We start from the raw sequence: 26,489 nt of genomic DNA, 5'->3' as shown, positions 1-26,489 counted from the left end.
TTGGGCTTCCTCAATGAATCTACTACTATTCCAAAGAAACTGACCTAGAAATTCACAGGCATGGGGTGGGGGATGATTGGGGCAAATGAATGTCAAGAGAATAATGCTAATATTACCATATGCATTTGGATAGATGGCCCATCGCGTGTACATGTGTGTGTGTGTGTATGTGTACCCATGCATACACACCCATATCACATAAATGTAAATACCCACTCTATATAGTTTGTATACAGCCATTGAGGTAATTTGTTTTGCCTGACTATGTATATTTGTTACAAGAAATTTATTTTTCTTTCTTTTTTTCCCCCATGGAGTGGGAGTGAAAGGAAGAGAAAATAGATTTCTGTTAACTTTTAAAAACAGTGAGTTGGTGGTGGTAGGGTAAGAGATGTGAAATGTTTTATGCACTTGCAGATGAAATCGTTGTCTGATTAACTTTACTTAACTGTTTTACTTTGTTACAAGAGACATCTCATGAAGTAGGGGCAATCAATAAGTCTGTGCAATGGAAAAATAAAACGTATCAATAAAACTGTTTTCAAAAATAGAAGAACCAGGAGAAGTCTTCCAATATGGTGGGTGAATCCTCTTTGGAGAATTTATTCATAGTCTTGGATAAGGATCATGCAGGATGAGAAGGCATGAAGGCATTGCAATGTGTACCAGTGGAAGGACCACCCACATTGATGAGATTAGAGAAGCATATAAATGTTGAGGTTGGAGCTATGAAAAATTTTAAAATGTTCAATGAACGGCCATATATTAAATATCTACTTGATGTAAAATACTTCAGTAGAGGAAAATGCAAAGATAATTCAAACATAGCCCATGACCTCATAGACAATAGGGAACTTTCTAACCCAGTCAGAAAGACCTAGGTTCAAATTCATTCTCAGACCCCGCCTAGCTGTGTGACTCTGGGAAAGTCACTTAAGTACTCTCTGCCTCAATTCCCTCATCTGTCAAGGGAGGCTAATTATAGCACCTGACTCTTAGGGTTTTCATTAGGATAAAATGAGGTATTGTTTGTAAAGTGTTTTGTAAAACTTAAAGCACCATATAAATTCTAGCTATTATTATTTTTACCTTATAACTTAGTGGAGGAAATGCAATATATACAGCAATAAAAGCTAATCTCTAATACATATGCAATAGTGCTACAGCAGCTATTGTATTGAAGACAATACAAGACTATATGAGAGGTAACAGGTACTATGTGATGTCTGTCTGAGAAAGAAAAGAGCATTTCTAAGTTGAAGGAATGAGGGAAGCCTTTCTGGAAGAGTCAGCACTTAATTTGGGTTTTGAAAGATGAATAGAATTTTAAATGGTGAAGAATAAGATTGGGGTGGAGGTCAAGGTTTTTCATGTATAGGTAAAGGCATAAAACATGTCACTGAAATGAGAAAATGCAACGTATGCATGAAAAACACCAAAGTATTCAATTTGGCTAGAACACGATGCATTTGGAAAGGTTTGTTGTGAGGTGAGGCCCAGGCTGTAAAAGGTCAGGCTTGTGGAGGCCTAGATTTGTTGAATTATGTCCTTTTGTTGCCAAGATTGACACATCTGGTCTGCAAGGAGGAGCTGGGGATGCTGCCTTCTGAGACTATAACCTATCCACAGTTATAGGAGTAATTTGTGGCACCTTCCAAATAGGATAAGATTTTCTCTATTCTTAAATCACTTTTTTTTTTTTTAAATCTAAAGACAGTAAGGAGAAATGGCCTGTATTTATAAAGCAGGGAAAATGTTTGATCCATTTCTGAGACTTTTAATTATATATTTTTAAAATAATAAAATGTTGACTTTGTTTTTTTTTTCAAACCATTCTTCCTGCTGATCACTAACAGTTTCTCTCAGCTGAACAACAAAGGCATAATTACGTAGGTGTTAACTTATGCTTGTCACACCTCTTCTAGACATTCGACATAACAGGCAGACCGCATTCCATTCATATGTTCTCTCATTGCTAAGATGCCAAAGTTTTAGTGAAAATGGTCATATTAGAAAGTTACTGCTTAGAGAATCTTTGAAATCTTTGTTGAAAGTTCTTGGGAGCCAAAGGCTTCTGGGTAACATGTGAATCACAGGTAAGAAATGTAGCATTTCTGGGCCTAGAGCTGACTTCTTTCAATAGTCAAGGTCAATAAAACATGCCATCACCATTATATTACCTGGAGCTGACACCTTGTAATGATATAGCAGAATCTTAACCAAAATCTCCCTTTCTGAACAAAGAAAGACTAGCCTCAGAAAAAATAAATATTCCCCATGCCATGTTTTGAGTTCTAGACAGCTGGAATAATTTTATTCTTTTCCTGCTCTCTCTCTCTCATCAGGATGTATTCAGAAATGGCCCTGACCTTGTGGAGCACTCCAGTAATAGGTATGTGTATGTCTGTTAGCACAGTGGTAGTCCTCATGACCCAAATACAGACACAGTTCTTCAAAACCCCCTTGATTAAGCATCCTTGCAATGTAATATGGATATCCATGATAATAATCACATCTTATATACCAACAGTATATTGTTGAAGATGAAGAAAGATTCTAAGACCTTGACAAGTCTTGACCAAAGTCAACATGTACTTTTTTATTTAATTAGTTCACTACAAACTGGGACACAGGGGAATATAGTGAAAATAACATTGGGAAATAAGGTGTGGGATCAAAGAATGAAAGAAATCAAAAGCTCAAGATGTCTCACACTTGGACATCACAAACATGTACTTTGAGAAAAGTCAGAAGACTCGATGTAGAGGGCATAGAACACCATTGAAATGAGTTTGCTGTATCTTGAGACAAGGAATGACTAGTCACAGCTATAAGGTCCTTTCAGAATTAGCTGCCTGTGTGCAATCATCACACCAAGCAGAGAAAACAAAGGTCAACTATGAATATCCAATTAGAAGAAAAGATAAAGATAAGAAGACACTACACATGATTTCAGCAGCTCTAGGGAAATCTATTTAAAGGAAGTGTTGACTGAAAAAAAAAGAAATGGACAAAAGTGAAGATTTTGATTCTGAATATTATTATTTCTAAGGTAAACATTTCTCAGGATAAACAGCCCCTCTGACTATAGACTGAATGCTCTTTCCACTGGATCACTGCCTCTCCCATTCCTGTGGATCACTCTTTCTCAAATCCCGCAACCATCCCACCAGAGGATCCCTGTGGCCCCCTCAGGTAGACAGACAGACAGACAGACAGACAGACAGTACTACTGACCGGGCAGATGGGGTGGGTTCTGTCACTTGTCGTTGCATGCGGGCCCCATGGACACAATTCTCCTTGTTCTCTGCTTGAGAAGCTAAGGGGATGTCAGGAGACGTGTGGCTGATCTTCATGGCGGCATCGGGATATGGCGAGGGCTGTTCCTGGTAGTCCTCACTGTACTCTGGGTCATTGGTCTCGGTTTCCATGTAATTCAGGGGCTCCTGGTTGTCTTTGCTTCCCGAGAACAGGCCTCGTTCTCTCCAGGGGATCCAGCAGAGCTTCCAGGACACAAATAGAGATACACTGAAGAGGGCCAGCCCACAGGCTGTGACAACTAGAGACAGCAAACTCACTGAGATGTCTAAAAGGGAGGAAAACCGCAAGACCAGCATTAATGGAATATCTACTTCATTCATCCATTGTTTCAACAAGTATTTACTATGCACCGACTATATGCCAGGCTCTCTGCTAGTCTGTGGGGGCAGAGATAAAAACAACAACAATAAAACAAGCCCTGCCCTCGAGGAGCTCACATTCTTTTGGGAGAAATGAAATATACCTATACAAGTAAACAAAATATATATAAAGAAAATACGAGTAATTTCCTGGTGGGGTGGGGTGGGATGGAGACTAGCAACTGGGGGCCTTTTTTAGGAAGTGGCAATTGACTAGAGTTCTATTCTGTAGAAAGTACTCAAAAGGAGCTATTGGTGAAGATTTAATAGGAACTGTTCCCAACAGACCCTCAGCAGAAGAATCAGGGAACCCAGCTGGGTATGTGTTACCCAACTACAAGGTTAATAAGCCTCATTTTCAATTTCATTCATTTCTGGAAGATGGGAAAACACATGAGTATCTGGACCCACATTGAAGGAGACATATCTATAATAAGATTTGGGTCCCTTTCTTTCTTCAGCTGTGCTGGATCTGGAGGCCTAGCCAATTTCCCCTCTGTTTCCTTCATTATAGGCAGTGATGAAGCCCTTTGCCCAATAGAGTAAAGGCTCATGGGAGGCATGTGGGGAAGTGCTGGTCTGTAGTATTAGGGAAAGTGGGCAGGTTTTCTGAATTCATTTAACTCAGAAGCTAACATTTCTCTCCCCACTGCTCTGAGATGAGAAGATGAATTGAGCCCACTGAAGAAGTCAACTTGTCCAACAGTTTTGTCACCCTGCTGGCCTGTGACACTGATACAGAAGCTATGCTTAGTGAGGAATTATGGAAAAAGCCAACAGAGACTGGGGTAATTTCCTCGCTTTTCCTCTGCTTAAAAGAGTGGAGAAATTAAGTTCAAATCTCTAGAGCTGTCTGTGGCTTGAATGAGACCACAGTGGTTAAGTCACCAGTGTCTACAGCAGGCCTGCGTAGGCTGAAGAAGCGGTGTGCTGGTTTGGGATGCAGACCTGAATCAGAAGGTACTCCCAGTTCCCTTCCCTTCACCTACCGTAGGGAGCACACTTATTCTCTTTTCTCTTACTTTTTTCTCTTCCAGTTACCCTGACCCCATAAAAGGGATCTCGCTTTAGATCTCTGGCTAAAACCCTTGTGAAATCCAGCTTACATGTGTGGGTTTATTTCTTAAGTGTTCTAATCAGTTTGACTGTGTAATTCCAAGTCCTTTCCAAACCCTGTTTCTATGGCATTCTGAGAACAGAGCTGGCTGATAAAGGGGAATTTTGTATGTAATTTGTTGGCAATGCGCCTACTGGACACATGAGCTGGTAGAATGTACACTGAATCTGAGACCTGATGACCTGAGTTTGAAGACTAGCTTTATCCTTTACTAGCTGTGTGATCTTAGCTAAGTGGTTTAACTGCTCTGGGCTTCATTTGGTAAAATGCAGTGGTTGGATGAGGTTACTTTGGGGTCCCTTTCAGTTCTAAATCTGTGATCTCAGGACTACACTTGTCTCACTCTAGCTCTGCTTTGCTTTGTTTGTCTAGCCTCATTTCTTTAAGCCTCTTCTTATATCCAGGACTTACCAGTAGTAAGCTTATGTTTTTGATTCCTCATTTCTTCATTACCAGCTATTCTCTCCTACAGCTTCCTCAGTTTAGCTCCTTTCTTTTCAGGTAGATTCCCATCATCCTCTCCAAATGTCTTGAAGAATCTAGAGAGATGCTGTTCTCCTCACCCACTTCCCCTCTTCAAAGGACCTTTCAGAATCACCACTGCTGGTCACCCAGCTGAGAAAAATCTTTCTTTATACCCTCCAACTTGACGTTGGCATATGGAACAGAGAGACAGAGAGAGAAAGAGACTGAGAGAGACAGAGAGAGAGAAAGAGAGAGAGAGAGAGAGGCAGGCAGGGGGAGGAAGGAGCAAGATTCTATGCCTGGGAAGCCACATGAATAGGATTCAGAATGACAGGCCTCCTCCTTTGCCTGCAACCAGCTGGGGCCTGAAGGTTCAGTTCATCATGGGCTCTGGGATGAATACAGAAACCTCAGGGACTTTGGATTCACAGCTTAGGTGGCTCAGCATTTAGTCAGGTCCTTCCTTGACTCAGGCTTTTGTCTTTTCTACAGAAGCACAAAGCATAGGGGGTTGCTACCAGCCCTTTGTGAATTACACCAAGAGGACTCTGAATTGGAGGCCCTGGTCCTTCTGTTCAAAAGTGTCAATTCTACTCTCTGATCACCCAACGAAGCTAGAGGGTTCTCATGGCATATTTCTTAATTAACTTTCTCTGAAGTTTAGACTAAGAACTGAGTAGAGAAGTTATGTCCAACCAAACTGGGAAGGTACTTCTCTCCTTTTTCTCTTGTTATTTTTTACTTATCTCCTTAATTATGGTGTGTGTGTGTGTGTGTGTGTGTGTGTGTGTGTATGTATGTGTGTGTGTGTGTGTGCCTCTGACTTAATAGATAACAACACCGCATTCACTGAGAGTTTCCTTACCCATCAATCTCAGCTCCTCAGAATATTATATAAAACCACATAGGAAGCAAAGAAAAATCTCTGAGCAGTTAAAGTAGACATCTTAAAATCTATATAATAAAACTCACACACTTTAACTCATAGGAGAGTCCTTTAGGTCTCACTTAAAGCCAATTGCCCCTTAGTTTATCAACAATTCTAATAGGATGGCTTATCTGTTTTCCCTGCCCATAGCTTACACAAAGCACTAAGTTAGAAATTAGGAAGTGAAGGAATCACATTAGGCAGAGTCACTGACTGCAAGAAGTGAAAGTTGATAAGCCAGCGGGGAACAAGACTCCAGGAAAATAGAAACAAAAAAAAAAGCAGTCATCCAGGGTTATTTTTGTTTAGGACTAATACCTCTGTACATTTGTTGGCATTCCCAACAATTATCATGAACTGATGTTCATAATAATGATATAGAGTCATCACATTAGATTTTGTTCAGAATCCTGTTTAACAAGTCAAGGAAGTATGAGCTACATTTTTAGAAAGATTTTTATCAAAAATGGCTCAATTTAAAAAGTAGTATTTAAAAGGATAAGCTCTAGCTATCTGGAAAACTTCTCTATGTGAACTGACCTATCCTCAATGGTGCCACATCAATGGCATTCTACTGCAGTTAGCAGCAAAGTAGCTATCTTGGACTCTTATTGTTTAGAATGGTCACTTGGGTTAATGGATGGAATCTAGGTTCTTGAGTATTGTTAAACAAGGCTGCCTGCAAATGTCATGAGGTTGAGGAGGATGCTGAAGTACAGATACTGAGAGAGATTAATGGCTCTCTTCTCCCCAAAGTGCATTGGAGAGGAGAGCATCCTGATCTCGTCCTCATTTTCTTCTTTTCTCTCAGATCTAGAGGGGAAAGGTGAGTAGCTCATGCCTGGATCTTATGGTGAGGACAGTGAATCTTGGGGAAAAGGAAGCATTTATCATGCTCTTAAACCCAAGTCTCAATGATTTCTTATGAACTTGCCAGATGATCCTGAGATATGTGTGTGTGTATATATATATATATATATATATATACACACACACATACCCCTACATATAATTAAATTATATATGATTGTATAAATTAATGTACACATAATTATGCACATCGCATTAGACATATTATATATTATAGAATTATGTGTATATCATTATATAATAGAATAATAAATAATTTAATTAAGTGATATAAATAATATATAATTATAATTAAATTATATGCAACTAAATGACATACATTCATATATAGTTAAACTCATATATTGTATGTTATTTTTTATGTTATATATGTATATAGTTACATATAGGTAGGATTGGAAATGAGATCATTTAATTAAATTCAACAAACATTTATCAATTACCTGCTATGTTCATAGTAGCAAAGGTACAAAGAAAAAACAAAAAAACATATTCCCTGCCCTCAAGGAACTAATGTTCATAGGGATTAGGGTGGAGATACAATAAAGCTGAGTAGACACAAGGTATTTAGAAAGTAATAGGGTGCAATTACAAGATGTAGACCATGCTAGCAACTTCAGTGTATGTCTATGGAGAAGGCAGGAAGGGCCTCACATAGGAAGAGGCACCTGAGCTATGCTTTCTAATAAGAAGGGTGGAAACGAGGAAGGAGTATATTCTAGACATGGGGTGGGGGTGGGGACACTTATGTCCCCAAAGGCACAGAGGCAGAAGATGGACTGTCAAGTAAAGGGAACATCTGATTGGCCAGCTACAACTGCCATCAGTGACCACAGACAGGTTCCTGTTGGTGTGGCAGTAGATGACTCCTATTTGTCCTCTGTGCATTGGTTCTCCTGATTGAATAATATTAACAGCACTTCACATTTATGTACAGCTTTACAGATTTTCTGTCCCTTCACAACAAGCCCATGAGGGAGCTGGTGAAATAATAATTAGGTTTTATAAAAATTAACAGGCATTTTAAGTACCAAGGATTAGCGAGCATTACTATGAACCCACAGTGTTTACTTGACTCAATGCTTTAATACTGATGTAAACATACCATTCTACTGGGCTCGGTCTAAATATCTGTCTCCTAATACACTCCACAAGGCCATGGGCTTGTGGCTGCAGAATCTTGATGATGAGTATTGATTGCTTTTTTTTAAAGGAATAAGGAAAGGCAGCCCACAGATCCTCTTGCCAGTATGCTGCCCAGAGCAGTCACATGAATCTAAGCCTAGTCATTATTTACTTTGCCTAAAATCAGCATTTGGAGAGTGCCTAAAACAAGACCTTTTCAGGGGAAGAGATTCTATAACCATATTGTGACAATAGTTACCCCACCTGTCTTGGTGGATACAACAGCTGAGAAAAGTGATTTGCCTGAGGATGTGCATTGGCTGCTGAAAGATCTGCGATTTATTTATAGCCCTCAGTGTCTAATCCTTTGCTAACCATGTTACTTCTGCTGCATACACATGGTGCCCTTGTAACAAGGAAGATATTTGGAAACAAGGCAGCTGAGAGTGATAGATTTGTACAACAGATCAAAAAGAAGTGACCTCAGAATGACTGGGTTTTAGGAAAATGCTGTAGAAGACAAAAATATGATCATTATGTTTCAGAGAAATGTTCAAGAAACAAAGTGACATTGGTAATAGAAAACACTTACAGAATGATGAGGTAGTGCAATGATTATTGCTTCTATTTTATGTGTGAGGAAACTGTAAGTTACAGAAAATAAGAGATTTGCTCATGGTCACGGAGCTAAGCCCAGATTGGAGCCTAGGTCCCTGACTCTAGTTCCAGAGCTTTTTCCAGTAGAAGATACTGTACTGCTTATCAGTGTTTTATACAAAAATCAGAAATGATCAGAATTGGAAGGGACATCAGAGGTCAGCTCCCTCATTTTACAGTTGAGGAAACATGAGACAAGGGAGGTTATGAGAACTGGCTGAAGTCATTAAACATCAAAGGCAGGACTCAAACCCTTATCTTCTGATATCAAAACAAGAGGTCTTTCTACTGTAAATGTGGCATATGGAAATGAGCTATGACCTCAGACTAAGTTTTTCCAGCAGATTTAAGTGTGTTATTTGAAAGGAAGAGGTGAAAATTTAAGAATCCAATGATTTCAAAGAATTCAGAGGAAAAAAAATAAAATCTCCAAAGACAGCAAGAGCTTTCAGAACTGAAGCAATAAGCATTTAGCATAATAAAAACATCTAGGTGGCATAGGGCATAAGCATTCTGGATTGAGGGTCAAGAAAATCTGAATTCAAGTGCTGCCCCAGATAATTATTAGCTAGCTGTGTGAACCTCGGCAAGTCACTTAGTTTCAGCCTGAGTTTTCACATCTGTAAAATGGATGCAATGATAGTACCTATCTCTCAAGGCTCTTGTGAAGGAATAACATATTGGAAGTGCTTTGCATACTGTAAAGTGTGACATAAATGTATTACTACTACTACTACTGCTGCTGTTGGCTGCTGCTGCTGCTACTACTACTACTACTACTAAAACTGAGATTAACTACTTGGTATCTTTACCTCCATTAAAGTCCTACTACGTGCCTCATATTCTTGTGGAGGTATCCTTAGATTCTGAATACCTCTGTAAGTACACTGAAACCTCAGTAAGTCTAACTATGTTGGAAAGATTGTCTAGCTACGGACTAACCCAGCTAAGTTCAGAAAACCTCATTACAAAAAAAGCTTGCCCATAATGCAATGAAAATGTCAGTCACAACAACTCATGAAATAACATATTAAGATGAAGAAGTCATGGGATCAGTGTATTTTAGAACTTAGCCACACTGAAGAAATCACAACTCTTTTGAATAATATGAAAGTAAAAGCCATTATTATTTTGTATTAGTTAAATTACTTAAGGTAACAGAAGGGATTTCAGATAAATAAAGCCAAAGACAGTGAATAGGGGAAAGATTGACACCAATCCCCAAGAAAAATCCTAAATTTGTCTGGGGTGGGAAAGTAGGAATAAGATCTGGATTTAGAAATTTATACAATTGATAGCAAAAAAACATAAATATAGCTGTGTTTTTTTTGTTAAGTTTCATTTATTAATGGAAATGGTAAAATAATACAGTTTATATTCCCTTAAGATAAAATGAAAAAAATTAACAAAGAAAGGCAAAAGTTAAATATAATCATCATAATGAAAACTATAAACAGATCAAACTACACAATAAAAAGAAAAAGAGTAACAATGAATTAAAAAATAGAATTGGACAGTGTATTTCCTATGGGAAACATTTAGTCTAGAAAGATCTACAGAGACATAAATGGAAAGATTGGATCAAAAGGCATCATGCTGTATCTATCTCAAGAACATCGGGGTTGGCATTGATAATTTCTGACAAAGCTGAATTAATTCTGGAAAGCATTAAGATAAACAGGGCAGTTATAATATGCTTAAAGGCATCATTCAAAATGAAAGCCTATCAATTTAAAATATGCATGTGACAAATTATGTAGCAGTCAAACTTATAAAGGAAAAGTTCATGGTCTTTGTAGAAGAAAAATAGTTGATAATGAAGAATAATAAGAACTTTCAATATTCTAAGATAAGAAAATAAACATCAAATATAAAAAAGAAGTCATGATCCTGAACACCAGTGAACAAAGTGTGTTTAATAGACAATAATAAAAACACACATGTATACATAGTGCTTTAAGGTTTGCAACATGCTTTACATATTTTATCTCATTTGATCTTCACAAAGACCCTGGGAAGTCAGTACTATTATTGTTTTCATTTTGTAGATGAAGAAAGTTTCAGAAAGATTAGGTAACTTACCCAGAGTCACAAGGTTTCTAAGTTTCTGAGGCAGTATTCAAGCTCAGGCCTCCCAAGTCCAACACTCTATTTACAATTCCACCTTGCTGCTTAAACAAGGAACATACATTCCCCCCCCCCCCCCCCGATTAAACATGTAATGTGTGTAATTACTCAATTCTTATTCAAAGGGATGCCATATGTAAATTTGAAAGTAGAAATTTTATATGCTACATTTAAAAGCTATAGTCAATAAAACTAGAAGTTTGTAATAACACAAACAAAAAATATAAATCTAGAAGAATGAAGACACCATAAAACCAACCACAGGTTTTATTAAAGATAATTATAGCATAGATACTATATGCAGCTAGGTGGTGCAGTGGATAGAGTACTGGGCCTGGAGTCAGGAAAATATGAATTCAATTCTAGCCTCAGACACTTACTTAGCTGTGTAACCTGGGCAAGTCACTTAATCACTGTTTGCCTCAGTTTCCTTAACTGTAAATGGAAATAATTATAGCACCCATCTCCCAGGGTTATTGTGAGGGTCAAATGAGATAATAATAGTAAAGCACTTAGCGCAGTGCCTGGCATATAGTAAGTGCTATACAAATGTTAGCTATTATTAGCTATTTTCATATTGGAATCTATGGAATGCAGCTAAAGTGGTATTTAGAGGCAAATTCATAGTGCTAGGTGACTAAATTAATAAAAGAGAAAAACAAAATCAGTGGGCTCAGTCTATATTTAAAAAGAACTTAGAAAAGGAACAAGAAAAATATAATAGAGGAAAACAGGAAAAGAGAACTTATCAAGATAAGGATTAATCAGATAAAAATAAAAGAATAATTGCAATTATAACTTATAAATTATTAATTAAATTATACTTGTTTTAAACCAGTAAAATTGGTAAACAATGAACAAACAGCCAGAAGATTATGGAGAGAAACAGAACCAAAACTGGAAACAAAAAAGAAGAGATCATGGTGAAGGCTAAGGTACCTAGGAAAAACAACAAAACTTTATGTCATTAAATTTGAGAACTTACAAGAAATTGATGAATATCTACAAAAAACCCAAAACATGAAACTTATCAAACTGGACACGGATAATTTAAATATACCTCACTTAGAAGGAGAAATTAGGTAGGCCATTACCCTTTTGCCTCCATTCTTGCTTCCCTAAATGCCCTAGGACCATCTTGATTCATGAATGAATTTTTTCACTTCATTTAAATATTTTCTATGGAATATTTCTAAGTATAAAGAAAGATGATATTCTATTTAATTCTTTCCATGAGACAAATATTGTTTTGATCTCCAAGCTTGTAAAAGGTATGGCTGAAAAAGAAATTTACAGGGCAATATCATTAATGGATACTGGCAAGAAAAAAATAAATATTAGCAAATATGTCAAAATACCAATGCATCAAAATTATCCACAAATGAATAGCATTTATAGTAAAGACAAAATGGAGACAATACTTGGCCATCAACTTACAAACACACACAAATAACCTTTCAAACCACAGGGAGACCTTTCAAACTGCATATTTTAAACAACAGAAATTAAAGTACTGACCAAATAGATAAGAATCTATCTCTTCTATACTTGGTTGGTAAGAATCTTTTGAGGGCATTTCCCAAATTAATTCATAGATTCAACATACTACTAATAAAAATGCTGACAAGTGAGATAAAGCCATATGTGTGTGAAAGAAATAGACAAAAATATCAAAAGGAACTTCCTTCTACCCTTCAATAGATCCATGATATCATCGATGTGGGTATTTCCTCCATGGGAACATATATGTCTTCATATTTTGCTCCATTATAGTTGATGCAATTTCACAACACTCCCATGGAAGATTTGCTCAACATGCTGAAAGCCTTCCTATAGTTCTTTCAATATTTTATGTATACTGATCAATATCAGTCTATTCATGGTCTACCTATTAATTCCTTATACTCAATATATGATGGTTCTCCCATACTCATTGCTGTTGAGGTATTTTTATGATCATCAGTGATGAAATTATAGTGTTACAGGACTCTGGTATTATGAAGATGGGCTTTTGTGCCAGAGAATAATGGAAATCACTGCACTGTTTCCTAAACTTAGCTCATCCCTTATTATTCAATTCTAGATGAATACCAAAGCACTGTGCCAAATACTGAGAATATGAATAGAAAAGCTAGACAGTCCAGCTTATCATCCATCTGTTCAACTGTTGCCCAAGATAGATATATGACCCATTAGACTGCCTATGCAATTGCAATCAATAATTTGGGCAATGTGGACTTTTCATCCACTTAGCTGTTTGTCTGTAGATTGCTAATCTATTATCTTTTGAATGACCATGAATCTCATTTTGGTGACTCTGTTGTATTTGGGGGCTCAATGGAATGAGCACAATATCACCTACAAACAAGAACATCCCAGATCCTACAGCTTCAAATTCTTTGCTCTTTCCACTGAACCATGCTAAAATACTGCTGTAATTACACACATATCACATTTCTTATATTTATCCTTCCAATTTGGTGTTAATTTTTATCTTTAAGTAGTTGATGATAAGGATGCACACAGATGGCTCATTTGTGGAGTGATTCCAATCAGTAAACAGTAATTTATCATTAGTTAAGACAGTCAATTTCATTTTTTTTGGTAATGTTGGTTGGTGGTTGTCAAATCTTCTGATTCTCTCATTGAATAAAATATTCATGATATATTGGCACAAGGATTCTTAGTAATCTACAAGACTGTAATCTTCACTGATTAATCCTGAACTTTATTTTCCAATTTTTTTCATTGTATTCATTTGGGCCATTGAAATAACTCAATATCAATGTATATATTTACTTGTTTTGGAAAATCTTTTAAAATTTGTCAAAGAATTTCTTTACTTTTTCATTTTCTAACAGTCCATCTCTTCCCTCTCTAAATCCATAGTATAAAATTATATGGTCTGAAGATATTGGCACATAAATTTCAGTAAATAACCAATGGTCTTTTTGTTTGTGCTCATCATGACCAGTGTAAGGTGAGGACACCAACATGTTTCATAAATGCTTTTCATTTCCTTTGGGTACATGATGAAACTAATGCAGCCACCTAATTTATGTGCCAACCTTTGAACTATCTTTCCATTTAGCTGTAACCTTTTTACATCATAATTGTGGGTTCAGTTCTTTGAGTAGTACATAATGTCTAAAAGTCTTAAGTGTAGCTTTTAAGGCTTAAAATTGCAGTGAGACTTTTTGGAATGACCTGTATATGAGTTTATAGGTAGCCGGACAAAGACTATATTGTAAAGTATCAACAGAAAAATTAATGTTTGTGGATAGTCTATAAACCATGTGATTCTTAGTATCTTCTACCCTTATTTCTGCTACTCTGCCCCTATGGAAACAGAAGACAGTAACATGAGGGCCATTTAATAAAACAAAGCAAAACAAAAAAAAATTCATAGCTCAAAACATCATAATCAGAGCCCATTTTTTTTTTTTTTTTGTGGCTATGGTGATGTGCCTTCCATGCTTAGCTGGGATGGTTCTAATATAGCAGATAGTGTGTGTTTTGGGGACCAGGCTCAAACCTTTCACTCTTGGTAGACTCTGCCAAGGCTTGTGTCCAACTGGTATCTTGTTCTGGAATGCAGTGTGATTTCCACAATATGATAAGCCATCAGAGATGGATTATGATTGGAATAAGCAGGATTGGGGAGGGGGAGATAAAATAAGGCCTTACCTTGCCAGATTTAAAAATATATTTCAAGTTGTAATCATAAAAAATGTGTGGTACTAGATTAAAATAAATAGATCAATGGAAGAGTAGAGAAACAAAAATACAACCAAATGCCTATAAAAGATCAATGTTTGATAAACCCATAATCATAAAACATTGCAGCCAGAGTATGGAGGGTGAGAGAATCATTATTGAAAAAAAATGCTGGGAAAATTGGATAGAAGTAGGAAGAAAAATAGGTTCAGATGTATGCCCCACACTACACAGTAAACTTCACTTCAATTAATAATCTAAATTTTTAAAGAAAAATAACATAAAAAGGAAAAAAATATGCTGAAGAACTATTTATCTTAGCTATGGAAAGGGGAAAACTTCATATAATAAATAAATGGAAAAACTCATTGAGCACAAAATTGATGGATTTGATTTCATAAAGAAATAGAAAAATGTTTATAGGTCAAAAAAGCAATATTAATAAAATAAAAAAGGAAATAGATGGGAGAAAATATTTGAGATAAATACATCTGTTGAAAATATGATATCCAGAATCTACAAGGAATGGATAGAAATCTTAGGAATGATACCTATTTCCTAAAGGAGAGATAATCAAAGACTAAGAGAGCTTAACTTTATATAATTTCCAAGTTGAAAGGGGCTACAGAGACCATCTAGTCCAACATGTAACTGAAAAATAATCCTTTCTATAACATACCTGGTATACTTATAACAAAATGTCATCTCTCCTTTCATTAAAGACATTAATGGATTATGTATATTATCTATTACAGACATGCATGTATGGGCATATGTATGCATATGTATATCATTGTGTGTATATGTATGTATGCACACATATGCATGTATGTATATATATATCTGTATGTATGTATATGTGTATATGTACATATATCCACACTTAATTGTAGCCTTCTGGGGGGAGGGGGAAGGGGAATAAAAGAACAAAGTAAAATGTGCACAGCACAGAGCAAAACAAAACTTAAAAGAAAACAAAGCAAAGATGGACAGCTGTCAACACAATGCATAGTATTTATTATATAGGCTTTCTTAAATGAAAATTTATTGCTGCATATTTTGAATCCTCTCTCACGTTCTGCTGTGCACATGGCAATGCATTTTTTCCCCTTTTCTTATTTTCTATTATTTTAGTTTTAGTATTTAAGTGTTTCTTTTTTCTTTTATTATTTTGTATTTAAGTTTAAAATAAAAAACATTTACAAATAAAAAACAAAAATAAACAAACAAATAAACAAACAAAAGACATTTAATGCGGGATAATTCACTGCTTCCAGAGGCAGCCTATTCCACCTTTGGATAGCTCTAATTGTTAGGAAGTTGCTCCCAGTTCTGCCCTCTGGGGCAAAGTACCTCTTTTGTGCAACAGTCCTTTACATACTCATGTTATTCAGGCTAAAGATCTCCAGTTGTACCAATACATCCTCATACAGCATAAACTCTAGGCCATTCCCCTCCTTAGTTACCTTCATCTGGATGCTATCCAGTTTATCGATGACCTCCATGAAATATGGGACCTAGAACTGAGCACAGTGTTCTAGATGTGCTCTGGTTGGGGCAAAGTACAGAGATAATAATAACAACAACAATAATAACTAACATTTATATAGTGCTTACTTTGTACCAGTCACCATGGTAAGTGCTTTACAATTATTATCTAATTTGTTCCTCACAACAACCCTGAATGGTAGGTGCTATTATTATTCTTATTTTACAGATGAGGAAACTGAGGCAAACAGAGGTTAAGTGACTTGTCCAGGGTCACACAGCTAATAAGTGTCTCTCTGAGCCTGGATTTGAGCTCAGGTCTTCCTGACTCCAGGTCTGGTGTTCTATCCACTGTGCTACCTAGCTGTCCCTACAAAATAACCTCCTTATTTCTATACATGATCCTTCCTTAATACAGTTTAAGGTTATGACATCTCTCACAGGAAGAAATATAAATAGTTAATAAACAATTGAAAAGTTGCTTAGTAAACTCTTTATCAAACCCTCTGATAATTAGGAGAAAGCATCTTGAAAAAACTTTATGGAACCACCTTACAAATTTCAAATTGGCAAAAATATTGGTAGTGATTTGGGAAAAGGGATAAACACTGTATTATATTGTGAGATAGTAACCTGATGAGGGCTTTGGGAGGGCAATCTGGTAATTGGCAGGAAGAGTAACAAAAGAAATCATATTCCATGACAAAGTAGTTCAACTGCTGGTACCATTGTTTAAGGAAATCTAGTCCCCTAATTCAGTAGATAGATCCTAGGGAACTGGGGAAGACATAGGGGGTGAATGAATTGCCCAGCGTCACATAGGTTGGACATTAGTCTCAGACATTGGATTTCTAATTTTTTTGTTGTCACTGGAGCCCCACAACCACCCTATAAAATTTAGAGGTAGAAGGTACTATAGAGGACGTATAGTCCAATCCTCTCACTGTAAAGATTAAGAAACTGGGGTAAAATAACATTAAGGGACTTGAACAAGGCCACATAATAAGTCTCAGAAGTGAGATCTGAACCCAGCATGCCGAATTCCAAGCCCAGCGGTCTAGCTGGGTCTACCATGCTGGCTAGCTTAACTGATTAAGAGCACTGTTAAAAGAAGGCTGCTATTTAGAGTTGCTTTATTGGTAAGGATGAAAAACTGGAGGCAAACCACATCAGTCATTCAACAATCACTTCTAATGATTGGGAAATAGCTGAACAAACTAACAATTTGTTAATGTAAATATAAGCCTTTACCTTGACTGCAGACATTGACATAGGAGAATGCATGGAGCAAGAGTGTTTAACTGCTTGAAATTCAAACACAACTGTGAAAATTTAAATGTGCTTTGTTATTTGTGGGAACTAAACACTTTAAGGATGTATGGAATATTTTATTTTAAAATAAAAATAAGTATTGATGAGAAGTGCTCATAGAACCTTAATCTAGAATTTAAAATTCTCTAGGTAGCTTAGAATATCATCCACTGTACTACTTGCAACATGGACCATTGTTTATAATTCTTAAAGAACAAAGTATTTTTTTATTCTTTTTTTCTCACCTCATAGTATTTTTTTCCAATTACATGTAAAGATAGTTTTCAATATTATTCACTTTTATAAGATTTTGAGTTCCACATTTTTTTCTTCCTCCCTTCCCTCCCCCCTCTCCAAGATGACATGCAATCTGATACAGGCTATACATGTACAATCATATTAAACATATTTCTACATTAATCATGTTGTGAAAGAAGAATCACAACAAAAGAGAAAAACCATGAGAAAGGAAAAAAAAGAGAGAAAATAGTATGCTTTGGTCTGCATTCAGACACCATAGTTCTTTTTCTGGATGTGGATGGCATTTTCCATCATGAGTCTTTTAAAATTGTCTTAGATCATTGTATTGCTGAGAAGAGCTAAGCTGGTCATCACACAATGTTGCTGTTACTGTAGTACTTTTTATTCTTTTTTTTTTTTATTTTTTTAAGTGAGGCAATCAGGGTTAAGTGACTTGCCCAAAGTCACACAGCTAGTAAGTGTCAGGTGTTTGGTCTGAGGCCGGATTTGAATTCAGGTCCTCCTGACTTCAGGGCCGGTGCTCTATCCACTGTGCCACCTAGCTGCCCCATACTTTTTATTCTTAATAAGAATTTGCTAATAGAGTCAATTTCTGATGTCAGTAATTGGTAGTGCTAAATAGCTTTTGGCTTTCAGCAAGAAATAGGTTAACTAAAGAACTCCAACAGAGGCAGTGTTGTGTAGTGGCTGGAGTGCTGACATTTGAGTCAGAAAGACATGAGTTTCAATCCTGCCTCTGACACACACCAGCCAAGAGACCAATGAAAAGTGACTTAAATCCTCAGTGCCCTCGGGCAACACTCTAAGACTAGTTATAGATAAGGTTTGGATCTGTATTCATGGAGGGAGTTTTAACACCAAGAGTTCCCCATATCAATGAAATCATAGATCTGACTCCTTTCCTCCCTCTAAACCACAAAAAACAAACTAGCCATGACATCTCTATTTTGCTTCCTGCAAGAGTTTTCAAATATGGACCACAGTATATGTTGGCACCTTCTCTTATGCCACAGAGATGTTGCTATAAGATTTGACTTACGAACTGACTGCATATTTATATAAGTCACACGAGAAGGAAAGCAGACAAGTGAGAAGCTATAATGTCATCACGTAACTGTGATTCAGTAGGAATTTTTGACTGCAGTTTGTCAAGTTCTGAAAAGCAGTTTTGCAGAAATCAGACCACGATTCAACACAAAAGGATCTAATTACATGTCAAAAGAAGGACTTACCCAAAATATAATGGTGGGAAGTAACTAGTAATGTAGACTGGCACAGCCCTAGTCCAAATTTCTATATGCATGGATTTTCTTCTAAGGGGTTGTGGAGAATACTCAGAATATTTGCTGCTGCATCTTCAAGGAATACAAGTGGAGAGGGGCTTTGCAAGAATAAAACCCAATAGGCTTGGGGCCAGGGCACTTCCTGGGCACTGGCAGGAGCTCATAGCTATTTCAACTGACTTGGAGCTTTAAGTAGGATCACTTTCACTCAGAGAAAATTCAGTTAAAGGGCAAGGGGGACAGTGGAACAGAGGACAATCTGAACACAGATGAAGTAGTGTTAGGAAAGGGAGTAGTATGTCTCCTTGAGATTCCAGCCTGTGCTTCCACAAAGGCTGTGAAAAGATGGGCCTCAGGAAAAGGGATGCCAGAGTGATAGGACTCTGGGGAGCAATGACTTGGATAGTTGTAAGGTGTGGCATAAACTAGCAGAGGGTAACAGTGGGCACTGTGGTAGAAGTGACTCCGCCCCTCCCACCAGATGTCAGTTATACTGCACTAGCCATGGTTTTGGTCCCATCATCCTTTTTTAAGTCCCAGAAGCCCCCTAGTTTTATTGATCTCATATCCATTGTTATTGGTTATAATATGATGCCATCAGGCAAGTATAAACTCAGATCTGTGAATTTCATTAGTAATCTTCCACCAAATTCATAGTCTTAGAACCCAAATCTAGAGTATTATAAATCACCTAGTTAAAACCTCTTATTTTACAAATGAGCAAAAGGAGTTGAGAATGTAAGCACCCTGAAGGCAGGGACTGGTTTTTGCTTTTTTTTTTTTAATCTGTATACCAGCATTTCGCATAATGCCTTGACACAAAGTAAGTGTTTAATAAATGCATGCCAGTTATTATAATTTGGGCAAGATCATATGGTAAATTAATAGCAGACCCAATACCTGAATCAGTCAAAAGTATGTATTAGGATCATGGATTTAAAGATGGAGGGAGCTATCTAGTCTAACCTCTTTCTTTTATAGATGAGAATATCGAGGTTTAGATTGGTTAAGTGACTTGCTCAGGGTCGCACAGTTAGTAAGTGTTGGAGGCAGAATGAGAACCCTCTGGGGTCTTCCTCACCCCAAGTCCAATATCCAATCCACTATTCCACCCTGTCTCTTGAGTCCTTTACCTATAGATATTTTTCCATGTTTAATGGTATTTCAAAAGAAAATCAATAGCCTTTTGCGGTTCTAAATTTCAAAGCATCCATGATGCCAATATTAATCTGCTAGTTACTACATGGGGTTCACCAAGTGGTCTGAATCAACTTCATACAACAGACTTGATAAGTCAGAATGTAATTGAAATTTCCAGCTGTTGTGAATAATATCTTAAAATCAAATTAATGTGATTCGATTCCACCTCTTCCAGCTATATAATCATTTCTTGTAGCCCTGATCTCAGTACAATTTTACCTCACATCATACTTCCCTGAGTGAGATCATTATGCATTAACATCATTAAGACAGTATGACGAAATCCTACTAAAAGAAGGAAAAGTATTCAGAGATGTTCCTTGACTCACTGCCTAGTTGTAACATAGCTCCTATGGAAAGTCACCATAATGTCATTTTACTCAGCAGCCTTTTGCAGATTTGATTAATGACATTGGGCAGAATATTGCTTCTATAATAATTCTTCTTGTGCAAGTGCAAGTATTCTGAAATGAGATTCAATTCAGTAATCATTGTGTGAATAAATTAGGACCTACTCCCTCATTGAGGTACAGTGTCAATGAGAGGCTTTTGTGGCATGCTAGGGAGCAAAAGCTCTGCCAGTTTCCACCAAGCTAGAAAAGTTTCGAGAATAAGCCTTGTAGAGAGGATTATGGGGAGATGGTGGAGTAGGTCAGAAAATTCCAAGTTTTCAAGACTTTTCCCCACAAAAGAGGTAAAATAGCAATTCAGGACAAACATAGAGTAGTAAAAATAAATATGAGTAGGGGCAGAACAGTGGTCCTTCTGGGATAATCAGAGAAGACCTGAAGAAACATCCAGGAGGAGGTTTGGTCCTGTGAAGAGTAAACACCTCCAGGTTAGGGACCACTTAAACAATAGACATGCATTAAGAGGCTGCCTCCATCCCAGTCACAGAAACTTTTACCCCCAGGACAGTGAGGAAAGTTGGGCATCTAAGCAGAGGAAGATTGAGGTAATCTCTGTTGACAAGGAATGCCAGATGCAGCTGCAATAAGAAGACAGGGTTGGGGTGAGAAGGAACCAGCACACACCAGGTGAGTGCTGTGGGTTAGGGACACTGCTGGCTGTGGGCACTTACAGGAGGCTAGAGGTCTTGGCTTCCATTCCAGGCCAGACGGGAGAACTGAAGGAGGATCTGAGGCCAGAAGCACCACCCCCATACCCCAGGGCCAGAGGTAATTACAAAAATTAAATAATACAAATGCACAAGCAAAGGAGAAAGAATCCAACCACAGTGTTACTATGGGAATAGAGAAGACTGGGGCTTTATCTTCAGAGGAGGATATTAAAGCATAGAAACCCAAAAAGAATTCATAGAACTTAAAAAAAAACTTTAAAAATCCAATGACAGAAAATGAGGAAAAACTAAAAAAAAGTAAGAACAATCCAAGAAAGACAAGAAGATTATGAAATGAAAGTCAATCAATTAGAAAAGGAAATCCAGAATCTGTAAGGAAGAGAATGATTCCTTGGAAATCAGAATTGGTCGAGGAGAAGCTAGCAAAGTTAAAAGAGGTCAAGAAATAATAAAACAAAATATAAAGAATGAAAAAAGAAGACAATGTGAAACATCTCATAAGAAAAACTGATCTGGAGAACAGATCAAGAAGAGAAAACATGTAAATAATCAGACTACCTGAAAGCTATGATTTAAAAAAAATCTTGATACAATAATACAAGAAATAATTAAAGAAAATTATCCTGGAGCATTAGAACAAGAGGGGAAAGTAGAAATAGAAAAAATCCACCAATCACCACCTGAAAGAGATCCTACAAGAAAAACCCACAGGAATATTATGGTCAAATTCTGAAAGCCCTAGCTCAAGGATAAAATATTGTAAGCAACAAGAAAAAACAATTTAAATATGGTGGTGCCACGATTAGGATTACACAAGACCTAGCATGGTGACACAAAAAGACTACAAGTCTTGGAACACTATATTTTGAAGAGCAAAAGAACTGGGGTTCCAGCTGAAAATATCATACCCAGCAAAGCTAAACATAATCCTGAAAGAAAAAAAATGGATATTTAATGAATTGTCAGACTTTCAGGACTCTGTCAAAAAAATCTGAACTTAATGGAAGATTTGACACATGAGAGCCAAGAGAAATATATGGTACATACCAAAGGCTATTTAATGAAGGGATTCAATAAAGACAGACTGTTTACCTTTTATGTATGTGAAATGTAAAATGTATGTCTAAGATGGTTATTAGTAATTGGGTACTTCGTAAGAAAGATTGGGGTAAACCTGAGTATGAAATGACCTTAAAAAGCAAAACTGTTTAGGAATAGCCAAAATGAGTAATTATCTTATACAAATGAGGAGTGAGAGGAAGAACTGACACAAAAGAATTAGATGGAGGAGGAAGCCTATTAGTTCTGGAAACCTACTTTCATAGGGAATAGGTTCAAGAGGGAACAATACATATACATCTAGAAGAGCATAAAAGTCTTCTAAATTCAGAAAGAAAATGCTAAGGGGATGGGGAGGGGGGAGAGGATAAGGGAGGGATCTTTAGAGGGGAGGGTGAGGGAATAGGTTAAAGGGGGTTATAGAAGGATGTTTAGGTTGATGGGAATGGGAGGACAAGAGAGGGATCCTTGGAGGTGGGGGTAGGTTAAGTAACAGAAGGGCAAGGCAGTGGGTAGAAGTAAAGTAGAAGAGTCAGAAGGGATAGGAAATAAGAGATATGCACAAACATAAAACAAAGATAAGAAGTAGAATTCATTAGAAAAGTATATGTTTGCATATATATGTATGTGTATATATGTACATGTGTATGTATATATTTATATCCATATATAAATATATCGATGCTTAATTGTAGCCTTGGGCAGGGGAGAGTGAAGGGGAAAAAAGAACAAAGTAAAAAGTGCACAGCAGAGAACAAAAGAAAACTTACAAGGAAGTAAAGAAAAGATGAATAATTCTCAACATAATGCATAGTATTTATTACATAAACTTTCTTGAAATGGAAATTTATTGCTATGTATTTTAATCCTCTTTTATGTTCTGCTGTGCACATGATTTTTTTTCTTTTCTTATTTTGTATTTTGGTTTTAATATTTAAGATTATAACAGGTTTCTTTTTCTTTTCTTATTGTGTATTTAAGTTTTAGAAAAATAAAATTAAAAAATAAAGAATAGGCCTTGTAACATCCACTATGTCTACAGACTGAGAACCAACAAAATTGAGGTTGGAGATGCTCTTTATTAGAAACTAGTTATCAGATGATGTAATTATTTTTAGTCAATGACCTAAGGGATAGGGACTGAACCTTTAATGTAGGGATATAGGGAACTCCATCTACCAGCATAGGTCAGCACCTTCTCTACCACTTATAGAGGTAGCCAAGAACACTAGTAATTTATAAATAACTTGCCCAGAGTCACCTAGCTAGTATGTATCAGGGGTAGGACTTGAATCCGGATCTCAGCTTTGAGGCCTGCTATCCACTGTATGCTATTATTCAATGAGCTACTTGGCTTATAATTTGCATAATGGAGGAAGAACCCTTGTCATTGAAACTGTAGATATTTGAAGTGTTGAAATAAGGAAATTATGATCCCTAACAATGACTCTCAGTTTCTTTTATCCTTAATTCACTTCTTTATGAGCTATCGAGTTGGCCTATTAGGCCTATTAGTCTTCTCATTAATTTGAAAGCAGATGGTTCAAGACATGGCAGGAAGCAGAGCTTTAAAGTCATTTATCTCTGTGGGTTCACTGGAACTCAAATGCTCAACAATTTAAATTAATCCCAGAGTAAACCAATGTGGATGCCTAAGTAGCAACACTTAGTTTGTTTTTGAGGAGTAGAGGGAAAGAAGATACTCAATTTGAATCCCAACTCACTTCAAAGGCAACAAGCTCCTTGATGCCAAGGATTGTGCCACTTTTTCATTTTGAATCTCCAGCACTTGGCAGAGTGCCATGTAAATAGTAGGTGCTTAATAGATGCCTTTTTGTTGAATGATGAAAAGTATGAAATTGCAGACTGTTTTGTGGAATACTACCATTGTTCAATTAAATAGGCATTAGAAGAGTTAGTGCTACTAGTTTGGAAGATATAAATGATAATAACTACATAGTATACAAACAATAATTTAACATTGGCACTCTTAAAACTCAATCTTTTCCCAACAACCACAAGTTGACACGCTGCTGAGGAAATAGAATCACTTCCCTATTGACATTTCTGCTCTAAGTGGAAGAAACACTGGATTTGGAATCAGATGATTTGAGGTTGACTCTCAGCTCAGTCACTTGGTACCTATATGACCTTAGGCTAGCAATAATTCAGTAGATCACAAGACTGGGAGTTTCCTCATCTGTATGTATGAGGAGGTTGATGAACTCTGAACCAATAAGATGAAGGAAGGCTCTAGGGATTTGCTCAGTCAGACAAATGGTGGAGCTGGTTTTCTTGTTGGCCAAATGCACTAACATCCATTGTTTGTAGGGCACGTGTTCATCTCACCTTGCAGGACTCTTGATGAGCATGAACAAACAACTACTGTGAGGATAATTACAACTTGTGTGTCTGCATTTGTTGCTGAGGATGAAGAAGTAGAGAAATTCCATTAAAAACTTGGTAAGATCTTCCAAATTAAGGCTACATTGACCTTGATAAGAAGTGACTTTAACAAGAAAGTGGGCACCAGGGAGGAAGATGAAAACTAATATTGCTCAGGCTCAAAATATGAAAAGGCAAAGGCTTATAGGCTACATAGGTTCCCCATACCTGCATGTCATGGAGACTGTCTTCAAGAAGTCAGTTGGGAGGAATTGAGCAAAATGAGCATGAAATAATATCATACAAATAAAGCCAACTTGACAAACATTTATTTAATACTTACTGTGTACAAGGGATCATGCTAACCACTGGGGACTCTGAGACAAAAAGGATAAACAGTTCTTTACCCCAGGTCAAGCTGTCAGTGAGGTGGCACAGTGGATAGAGCACTAGCTTGGAATCTGGAAAACTTGAGTTCAAATATTTATCTGTGGATACTTACTATCTGTGTGATCCTGGGTAAGTCACTTAACCTTGATCTGCCTCAGTTTCCTCAACTGTAAAAGAAAGATAATAATAACATCTACCTCCCAGGATTGTTGTGAGGATCAAATGAGATAATATTTGTTAAATGCTCAATACAGTTTTTGGCAAATAGTGGGCACTTAATAAATTATAGCTTCGTTCCTTCCTTCTAAGGGTTGGGGGGTGGATTTCACGTATACATAGATAATTACCTACAAAGTTTCTATATAAAGTCATTTCAAGAAGTGCTTACAATTGGAGAACTCAAGAAAGACATCTTGTAGGAGGTGATGCCTGAGATGTGCATTAAAGGAAGCTAGGGATTCTACTTAGTGGAAGAGCAGAGGGTGTGTGTTCTAGAATCAGAGGTACAAAGATATAAAGATTAGAGATGAAATGTTATGTACAAAGAATACTTAGCATGTCAGTTTGATTGGAATGGAGAGTGTGTGAAGGGTAGTAACTTGAAGAACAACTGGAAAGATAGGTGTGGGTCAGATTGTAGTTAAATAGCAGGTTGAGAAGTTTGTTCTTATGCTACAAGTAACAAGGAACCACCAATATTTGTGTTTGGCAGTGCTGTGGCTAAATTGGTGTTTTAACAATATTTATTTGGCAATCATGTAGAGAATGGAGTCAAGTCAAGAAGCATTTATTAAGCACCCAATATGTGCTAAGCACAGAGTTAGAAAGGAAAGAGACTGGAGAGACTGGAAGCAGGGGGATTGATTAAGAATGTCTTTCAGTAATCCAGACAAGAGGTGAAAGCATGAATTGGGGCAGAGGTTGTGTGAGTGGAGTGAAGAGAAAAGATGTGACAAATGTGACTCCTTTATGAAAGATGTACAGAAAGACATGGTGCTGGGACGAACAGCTGGATGGCAGAATCAGGATCCAGAATGATATTGACAATCTAGAGCAATTGTCAGAATCAAATAAGTTGAAATGTAATGGGAACACACATAAATTTTTACCGTTGTATTAGAGATAAGAGCCATAAGTACAAGATGAAAAAAGCCTGGCTAGATAGTAGTTTGCCAGGGAGGCAGAGTCAAGATGGCAGAGTGAAAGCAGAGGCTCACTTGAGCTCTCCCCCAAACCCCTTCAAATACCTTTAAAAAGTGACTCTGAACAAATTCCAGAGTGGCAGAATCCACAAATAGACATAGTGAGGCAGATTTACAGCCCAAGACAACCTGGAAGGTCAACA

General features: G+C 37.0%; 1 protein-coding gene across 1 annotated transcript in view; it reads right to left on the bottom strand.

Annotated features, from left to right (window-relative positions):
• The window catches only part of LOC114023732 (synaptotagmin-9), a 208,163-nt gene that overhangs the window by 153,062 nt on the left and 28,612 nt on the right, over positions 1 to 26,489 (bottom strand). The window contains exon 2 of the mRNA XM_027836542.1: positions 3,238 to 3,586. Coding sequence (XP_027692343.1) covers positions 3,238 to 3,586 — 349 coding nt within the window. The remainder of the gene's footprint in view (positions 1 to 3,237; positions 3,587 to 26,489) is intronic.

Source organism: Vombatus ursinus, unplaced genomic scaffold (genome assembly GCF_900497805.2).
Source record: "Vombatus ursinus unplaced genomic scaffold, bare-nosed wombat genome assembly UNPS02014818.1, whole genome shotgun sequence".
Taxonomy (NCBI): Eukaryota; Metazoa; Chordata; class Mammalia; order Diprotodontia; family Vombatidae; genus Vombatus; species Vombatus ursinus.
The sequence above is the reverse complement of the archived record's forward strand: the minus strand, read 5'-3'. Positions and strand labels throughout refer to the sequence as shown.